The sequence below is a fragment of the Haliotis asinina genome, chromosome 11, assembly GCF_037392515.1.
Source record: "Haliotis asinina isolate JCU_RB_2024 chromosome 11, JCU_Hal_asi_v2, whole genome shotgun sequence".
NCBI classification, from domain to species: domain Eukaryota; kingdom Metazoa; phylum Mollusca; class Gastropoda; order Lepetellida; family Haliotidae; genus Haliotis; species Haliotis asinina.
The window spans coordinates 18,830,031-18,839,608 of NC_090290.1; the positions used below are offsets into that span (position 1 = coordinate 18,830,031).

Below are 9,578 nucleotides of genomic sequence, written 5' to 3' on the forward strand. Positions count from 1 at the left end.
CTTCATGTCGTGTTGTTCCTTGCATGTGTGCAATGAAGAGAGCGCATGTACATAACACAACTACAGCTACATAATTGAGTGTGAGCTGGACAAAACCAGTGATTGACGACATGGGAATGAGGCTAAAATGAGATGACTTACATCGATGACTAACCACCGGATTTTACGACAGGAAATTCTAACCGCTAATAAAGTGGTAATTAATTCTCGCCGCTAGAGCGATGAGTTTTTTAAATAATCCACAGCAGAATGTTTCTTCTTGTCTCTGTGTTAGATTTCTTGCTAGTTTCAACAGATTTCAACAAAGTGTCTAATATAATATATATCTGGCACATACAGTCGTTCATAAATCATCCTGTAATTCGATGACATGTAGATTATTCGAGGACATAACAATCGGGTGTAAAGGTGAGAGTCATGTGACCACATGTCTCGTGCAATCACGTGACACAGCTTACATAAACGACTGACACTGCGGCCTTCAATATTATCTGACTCCGGGAAGAGAAAATGAAGTCTTTTAAGCTCCTAGCAGTGATTTGCCTTGTCGTTGTCGGTGTTACTGATGGAATGCCCTTTCATGCTTCGTGCAAAATTAACTGGTGAGTTCGTTTGTCCCGAGTTCGGAGATCCGAAAGTTGCAAGCTATGTCACAAGTTTATGTACATCACGAGAATTCATTTGTACCACACATCATGGCAGTATTATGGTGAATGGTAACTAACAATATACTACACATCCCACCAAATGTTCAACATTTTTTAAAGTGTTTGTTGAGTATCACAAGCTAAAAGTGATCGGAAATGGAACTGTCTTAAAGGGAAGTAACCCCTTCCTGCATAAATTGAACGAAGCATGTGTAAAAGAACAGACCTGAAACACCTTATGTTTGGCAGTTTGTTTGGTCACATAATTTAGAATTCATATAGCAGAAAGAAGCTTAAACTCTGATTTTAGACCTAAATTTTTCCAAACAGTTGTGTGAAGTTTTAAGAAGACTTCTCACATTACACTTAAAAGTGAGTATTGTTTGTAGTCGGGAGATAAGCATCCTCGATATCTCCAGGGTATACGTTCCGATAGGTCTCAACTATACAGTGGACACATCTACGGGTCGGCCCGATAATTTTATTACCTAAATGACCTTCCATGTAATACCATTTTCATTAAACGAGTTAATGATCTGATACTAAATCTTTCATGAGTTGAATAAAAATTGTATTTCATGAAGAGAGTTTAGTATTCTGTTTCTTACTCTCCATCATAAATTGATAGAAACTGCAGCGAAGTTGCCTACAGTGAGATGACTCTCAGTTTTCTGGGAGTCAAGCAAGGTCTTGTGCCATTGCTACAGCGGTTTTAGCACTGTGAAGTGTTATGACGTCATACGTCTAGCGGTATTACACTAGTGTAATATTGCTGTACAAATATTACACTGTAGTATCTTCCATTGGGTGAGTGATAAAAACCCACTCACTCACACACTCACATACTCATTTTAGTGGTGCCATCTTGAGAATATTGATCTAGGATTCATCAAACCATTACCCCATTGTTATGCCACTTTCATGTAACTATTTCAGGACATTTTCACTCTCGTGCACGAATGTGCAGGACAAGCTTGTGGATCAAATAGGTGTGTGGAGTGGTCCTACTGGATGTGCTAATGGAGGAGAAAAATGCTTGTACAAGGTAGATACTTGCCATCTGGAAGTCACAGCTCTTGTTAAACCTTTCAGCCACTGAGTGACTTTAGTTTTATGCAGCTTTTTAGCAACGTAACAGGAATATCACAGCAAGGGACACCCAAGAACGGGCTTCACACGTAGTGCTATGTGGGAAATGGAATATGATCTCTCCTACTTGAGTTTGACGTGACTCGGACAGGGAAAGGAGCTGTGCATTTGCTTCTTAGGGTCTGCATCACATGAGACTATCTTTTCATACATGCTTATTTTTCCATAACCTGACTCATGCTTTTTGCTTATCTCCCTTCTCCTCTTGATGACTCTGCGAATTTTATTTGTCTTTATCAACTTGCAGCTAGGGTCCAGGAATGCCACACAGTTGGAAGCTACCCATGAGACACCTAAACAACATTACGTCGATGACTTGACCTTCATCTTTACACAGGACACCAGCAAGTGCAATGTCACTGTAAGTATTGACTTCAAGGTTGTTTAACTCAGTATCTACTGGGCTGAATCATATATATCATAGTATCATAGTATATATATACACTTGTGTACCACTGGCAAACAAGGACAAGTTGTATTACTATGTATGAGTGGTACTCTCTGGCAATTGCCATTGTGAGCAAAGGATCTCCAGGTTGGCTGCTATCAAGTGTAGTGGAAGCGCATAACCTGTTTCAGCAAACTCCAGCGCATGGAATCAGTTTCATGGTCATGTGAAGCACCTGCACTGTCCTATATCTGCTCCATCTTTCACAAACCATATGGGTTTGCTCACTGCCTTGCACCACCTGCTTTTCATAAACATGTTTTCTGGTCCAGTCGAACTTGTCCTTGTTGGCCAGTAAAACCTGTGGACACCTTATTCAGGGCAATAGACTTTTAATAAAGAAATTAAAGGATTTGCCAAAAAGAAAAAAAAGAGAAAAACGGAAAAAGGTTCTATACTTTCAAGGAACATTTGTTACTTAAGAGCAAGTCAGCTTTTATACATTTAAATTTTCTTATGTCTTATGGACCCGTGAAGGTCCGTGGTAGAATCGGCCTGCATGTCGTAAGAGGCGACTAACAGGATCAGGTGGTCAGGCTCGCTGACTTGGTTGACATGTCATCAAATCCCTATTGTGCAGATCGATGCTCATGTTGTTTATCACTGGGCTGTCTGGTCCAGACTGGATTGTTTTACAGACCTCCGCCATATAGCAGGAATATTGCTGAATGCGGTGTTAAAGAACAAAACAACCAAATCTTATTTCATATATTGTTGACAAAGACAACATTTGAGATAAGGCAAAGATATTGCATGAAAAATACCTGATGTCAGACTCTGTGGAAGGTGACTCATAATTCAATCCGAAACCAGCAAATTAAGGAATTTAATGTATGAATAACATTAATGTTGTATCCAAACATTAGAATTATTTAATTTTTCCTTACCCTGACTCATGCTTATTGCTTATCTCCTCTTCCCTGGTGAAGGTAGTTGAATACCTGAAATCCCTTGAAGTTCCCTTCTAAAAAGAAGCGGACGTAAAATACTCTCGCCCATGTGTGGCCTCCCTTTTCCTGCGCAAATGGTCATGTGACCATCCATGCTCTTCACACTCTCCTTATCACCCGACGTGGGCGGCTGGAGGTACCCGGGGCCCCGATACGCCGATAAGTTCTTCTTTTATTTTGGTCCTTTTAAACTAAATTCTGGTCGTACACAGTATTTGGCTTGTATGTGCATTATATATTTATCAATTTTGTGATTATTGTGTCTTATTTAGCACATATTTCTTCAACTGAGACATAGTGTGTGTGTCTTGGGTTCGACGTCCCCTAAACCACAGAGGAGATCTTTGTCTGAGGCAGAGCCATCACAGTCGAAGAAGTCTAAATCATGGAAGACGAAGTCATCTTCTCCCAAGTCATTGCAGAATCATCATTTATCGATGAAGAAATCATTTGGAGAAGAAATCATCCCTCTACATGAACGACTTATCTTTGACAAGCTGCCATTGGTCCTACACAACGAGGTAGATATCAGCCAACATAGTCATTGGGCGGCATCATCTAGATCAACCGCGATGACATTATCAACGCCTATTAACCCTGAAGAGGATCGCCAGACAACGCAGACTTTGTCAGCAACATCAGTCACTGCAGAGAACTTTACAGTTCAGCCGTCTCTACATGCAACGCAACAGTTTACAATGCAGATGATGAATCTGGTGGAGCGGTGTTTAAAAGAGGAGAGACGACTGCACTCGTCATCATTGTTGACTGCAGCTCGGCATGAGCACTCATCTAGAGCGGCACTCATGCCGCAGGATAAAGAGGACGTATATGCACGGACTCGGGGAAGAAGATCATCGTCAGCGTCCCCCTCTTCACGTCGCAGTCAAGAGAGAGATTCACCCACGCCGAGTGAGTGTGCTCGCAGGAGTGGAGATTCGCGCTCCTGTGAGTGCGTCAGCGCAGAAGGTCTTCGTCGCTCTCCCCAGTTCATCGAAGGTGCTATTATCTACAGCCTTTAAGTCGGCAACCAAGTTTCAACAACAACATGTACCGTCATTCAACATTCGTTGCTTCCCTCTTCATCATATGGAGCCCCTCGTCAGAGCACCGGATGTCGATGAAGCTTATAAAATCATCAGTCCCGCCCGCAACAAATCTTACAAGGTAGAGGACAAGAGACTTGCTCAGCTCGACACAACTACGACATGCACTTTTTTCGGATTAGAACCATCAACGAGACTCTCATCGCAAAGTTCAGCAAACCTGCCTACGAAGAAAAGAGAATGATCCTGTCAGCATTCATCACTCAGATGAGGGATCAGCAGTTCATGTCTCAACACCTCAACTAGTGCGGGACTGAATCTACTTCGTCAACAAGATTAATGTGGTAGCAAGGATGGTCACCCAAGACTCCAGAGAAGTCATGATGATCAAGTCCATTGACACCTTGACAATGGTGCTCAAGCAGACAAGTCAGCGTTACACTAACAAGTCCAAGTTCTCCAGAGTCCAGAGAGAGGAGGTAAACATTGATGATCAGGGTCTGAACAACTGGAGTCTTCTACCTTCAGCCGTTCTCATACAACTGTCTCAAGTTGGTGGATGTCTCAATTGGGGAATTCTCAACGATGAATACATCACGAAGATTCTTAGAGACGACTACAAGATAGCACTGCCAACTGCACCTCCGATCACAAGAGATGACAGTATTATCTTTGGGGAAAGAATTCCGACTCATCTACCTTGAAGACAGTCTGTCTACATCAGCTTCAAGTGGCGCAAGTTTTTTCGAATGCTTTACTCATCTAGACACGTGCTTGCCAAACAGCATTGTAGCGCTTGCAAACACGTGCTTGCTACACTGGTGACGTCACGTCTTCGATCTGATTGGTCCCCGAGAGACAACACCCTGCGCAGAATGTGATGTTATTGTCCCAGTGTCAGGAAACCGTCTACGTTAGACTTTCAGACGTGCAACGATGGAAATATGTCGATTACACACTTGATTAGCAATCTACAGCATCATTTGATTCTTCAGACGACGTAGAGGTCTTCTAACAGCAGATCCAGTGTTGCCTATCAGGAGATCTGCAGCAATGAATGACAGTTTCTGATCAGACAGACAGACAGCTATAAACAGACTTCCTTCGCATGTCAGCTCGCTCATAATGAGCAGGGTTGAGGATCTGAAGACGAAGAATGACATATCTTCACGGCATACAAGCTCAACGTGAGATAAGTCAACTCAGTCTACAGGTGAACTTCACTATCAGGCTACTAACTCAGCTTGGATGACTTGTGAATCTAAATTCCTTGGGATTGGATTCATCACTGCGTTGAAATACATCACTGTCCCAGAGGTTTGGTGGGTCAAAGGTCAAGCCGATGTTAGAACAAGTTCTACTCTCTCTGTTACTACTATGACAGTGATGATATTTACTCGGTCTGCTCACGTCACCTCAGGACATGACAGCGATTCCGGAGTCATGGTTTTACATCTTGACAGGTTTATGACGCTGGACATCTGAGATAATATCAGGTGGACTTGCCAGTCGAAGGCCTGCGCAGGAACTTATAAGTTACAGTCGGCATTCAACAACCATCTCTTAGTAGACACGTCTCTCGAATAATGGGGTGCCCATCTAAACAACGAGGTTGCAGCAGGAATCTGAAAGAAGGAACATTAAACTCTTCCCATCAACCAGTTGGAGATGAAAGTGGGGATGCATTTTATCCATCACTTGTCGACAACACTGAAAGACAAGCTACTGATGATCCACACAGACATCTCAACAGTGGCTTGCTACATAAACAAGCAAGGGACAATGAGATCGTCATCTCTACTACACCTGACGTTTCAACTTTTCGACATGGTCGACAGTCTGATTCTCCAAATTAAGCATGCCACATACCAAGAGTCTGCAACATCATGGCACACGCCTTATCTCTTCCTCTTCGTCCATCACCGACAGAGCGGAAGCTGCATCGAGAGGCATTTCAATAATCAGCCAGACATTCGGATCACCGCAAATAGACTTATTTGCAACAAGGTTCAACAACTAGCTTGAGTGATTATGACCCTGTACTCGTAATGAAGATACTTGTACATGAAGAAGGGTCACAACATAGTCTTGATTACAATATCTCAACAATTAGTTGCAGTTGCTGAAGATAAGTTTGACTGGATGTGATCCCCCCAGAATCTACAATGAATATTAGAAGAGCAGGACCATATTATCGCCATTACAAATTCCCATTTGGGGGGGGAATTATTGGATGTAATTTTGACAGCCAGCAGAATCCAGCGTGGCCTGACCCACCTCCGTTTCCATTGGATTCTGTAAGCAACAAGCATGAGTCAGGATAAGGAAAATTATGTAATTTTCTGAATAAAATTGATATTTTATACTTATCCTGACTCATGACGAAAGCCCTCCCAGCCGCCCCGCACAGGCACGCTGAATTACATGTACTATAATGTTGGATGATATACAAAGAGAGTAAAGAGCATGGTTGGTCACAGGATCATTTGTGCGGGAAAAGGGAGGCCACACATGGGTGAATGTATTTTACGCCCGCTTCTTTTTAGAAGGCAACTTCAAGTGATTTCAGGTATTCCGCTACCTTCGCCAGGGAAGAGGAGATAAGCAATAAGTATGAGTCAGGATAAGTATAAAATATCAATTTTATTCAGAAAATTACATTAACATCGATATGTTTATTCCCAGGGTTTGAGCCGTTCAGAGACCTGGTATGCTGTTTTGGACTCCGGCACCAACTACTGCAATCTTCACAACCTCATTGTCGGTATGTGTAATGTGCTCGGTGTAGGGGTTTCCTGACTCTAAGACATTAGAGTTGGAGACAACGTTCGTGTCTTATTGCAAGATTGCCAACTCATACATCCGTGACATCCTCCTCCTTGTACAGATGACATAATCAGCAATGGGATACTCCCAATAGGATGTAGACGGGATGGTGTTACAACTACTTGCAGGAAATACACTAAAGTACACATCTTCGGTTCCATTGTATTTTGGGCCCTTGGAGATCCAGGACAGAATTTATCTTCAGTGACCCATGCTTGTTGTAAGTGCGCTCGCTCCCTCACTCACTCACACACTCACTCACTCACTCACTCACTCACTCACTCACTCACTCACTCACTCACTCACTCACTCACTCACTCACTCACTCACTCTACAACCACACCTGTTATAACTGCTCTACTTTGTTTTTTGTATCTTGAAGGTTCTGGACTTGACAAAACTCAAGGCTACAGTGAGACTACCAGCAACAGTATCTGTACACAGTTTACATCAGCGAACTGCGCAAAGTATTAAACACTAGAAACATGGGAACCCATTCCTTTCACTTAACCGGAACTAAGGACGTATTATCTAAGACTTCATTACCTTTAAATTAATGCTGTGTTAGTTTTCTCATTTTGCTATTTCAAGTTCAGATATTTCTGCCCATACTCTACAATGAATGTATTTTTTTTACAACTTCAACCTTTGCTCCCATAAGGTACAGTGAGACCCGGATATACAGACACATTTGTTTTTGCATAAATCGTCCTGATAACTGAATATCTGGATTTTCAGGCTTTGTTGTTCAAATGGTAGCGAGCATTCACTTCTCTCTTAAAATCACTTCCAAAACAGATTAATCATTTTGATTTGACAATTATATTTCACTCAGTGTCAGATAAGCCCACTAATTACCACCGAAACCCTACTCTTCGATCATTGTTTCAGATTAGCAGACCTTGTCTTTAATTGACTGGAAGATGAAGTTTCCGGATATTTAGGGTCAGGGTATCCAGGGTCTCACTGTACGATGAAATCTAAAGTTGTGAAATGGGTACAGTTGTGGATTTCTTTGTGCGAGATTGGTGTAGCCTAGTGGTTAAGGCACTGACTCATCATCCCAAAGACCCAGTTTCAGTTCCCCACAAATGTATACTGTGTGAAGACCATTTCTGGTGTCCTCTGCCTTGAATATTGGTGAAAGCTGGAACACTGGTAAAAGCATAAAAAATCTAAACTATTTTGTGAGAGCCTGATGATAAAACTGGAGAAAGATTTCTTACAAGAGTTGTTGCCTTGACAGCATCATGTAAACAAATTTTGACCTCATTGTTATTTATTTTGTTTCTCCATACTGTTTACGACTGTTCTTCATTGTTTGAAAGGATGTTCTCAATAGGGTTGGATATATTGATAAAAAAATCTTATATTTTGTTGATCGGAAAAAATTTTGATAATTTTTATGTTTAAAACTTGTGTTATTGATAATATTGTACATAAAATTTTGTGATACAAAAGGTTTTTATTTCCTCCCACAAAATATGAATTCATCGTCACCTTCTAAATTATATGGTTTTGTTTTGATAATTAAAAACATGCCACAACTCACCAGTGGCGAAACTACTGTCATTTCTTTCAGACATTTTTGCCTAAATTTACGTCTCAGATATTTATGGATAATTGATTGATATTTTGCAAATGATAATGAATCTTTAATCTATATTATTGGTAGCCAGTCCTAGTTGTTAAGTTCCATGTACTTGTTTTATTAACATCTCACAGGTAGTCGGGTAGCCTAGTGATCACAGCATTTGCTCATCAGCCTCAATTGCCCTCATGGGTACAGTGCGTGAAGGCCATTTCTAGCGTCCTCTTCCATGATATTGCTGAAATATTGCTGTAAGAAGCATAAAACCATCTCCAATTATCTCAACAGTATAACTGTCTCCACTGGACTTTTATTAACGATTTTTATGTTAATATTACTCTATACCTTTTACAGCTATGCCATTTTTGTACAAGGATCAACATGCACCAACTCTGTTTCAAGGCCTGGGTTTTACAAAAATTGTATAGATCTATGAATGGAAACACCTGCTCTGATCTCAGTGAAACCTTGTGATATGAAACAGTAGGATTTAATTTTTTTATATGCTGACAGTCTGTTTTTGTTTGTTCTGAACTTCAAATGCAGGAGCAGTATTTACAGCAAGAGTTTTTTCATTGTTATTTTGTGTATGTTGGTGAGATCTATTATGAATGTATGTGCAGATAGCTGATGTAATTTTGATACTATGAAGTAAAAGTGTTTAGGAATTTGTGTATTTTTTCTCATTGATTTCAGTGGCCTTATATTCAGAGGTGTTTTAGCTCTAACTGCCATATAGTCAGAGTATTGCTGTGTGTGGTGCACAAAAACAACTTTAGCTCAGTACATGCTATAAGAAGACCTTGCAGTTCAAAGACTCATTTCACACCACCGTACCATTCCAGAGTGCTGCCATTATCCTTTGTAGGGTAAAATGTTACGTCAATGCAACCACAACCTTCCCAGTGTCATGTCATTATC

General features: G+C 41.0%; 1 protein-coding gene across 2 annotated transcripts; it reads left to right on the forward strand.

Annotated features, from left to right (window-relative positions):
* Window positions 1-221: 221 nt before the first annotated feature.
* Window positions 222-9,325, forward strand: LOC137255244 (uncharacterized). 2 transcript variants are annotated; one of them, XR_010954520.1, is made up of 6 exons: window positions 422-602; window positions 1,584-1,692; window positions 2,044-2,157; window positions 6,926-7,004; window positions 7,449-7,716; window positions 8,026-9,325. XR_010954520.1 is itself a non-coding variant. In XM_067792682.1 (5 exons), the coding sequence occupies exons 1-5, from the start codon at window positions 511-513 to the stop codon at window positions 7,538-7,540; spliced, it is 486 nt and encodes a 161-aa protein (XP_067648783.1). In that variant the 5' UTR covers window positions 222-510; the 3' UTR covers window positions 7,541-9,325. The 2 variants fall into 2 exon arrangements, 1 of the variants encoding a protein (XP_067648783.1); XM_067792682.1 differs by having other exon boundaries at window positions 222-602; window positions 7,449-9,325.
* The last annotated feature ends 253 nt before the right edge of the window (window positions 9,326-9,578 follow it).

Bases quoted from the DNA above. Each gene is read 5' to 3' on its own strand.
- LOC137255244 (XM_067792682.1), top strand. From the start codon at position 511: ATGAAGTCTTTTAAGCTCCTAGCAGTGATTTGCCTTGTCGTTGTCGGT. The intron at 2,158-6,925 runs GTAAGTATTGAC...GTTTATTCCCAG, and splicing joins CCAGCAAGTGCAATGTCACT to GGTTTGAGCCGTTCAGAGAC. The intron at 7,005-7,448 runs GTATGTGTAATG...TGTATCTTGAAG, and splicing joins TCTTCACAACCTCATTGTCG to GTTCTGGACTTGACAAAACT.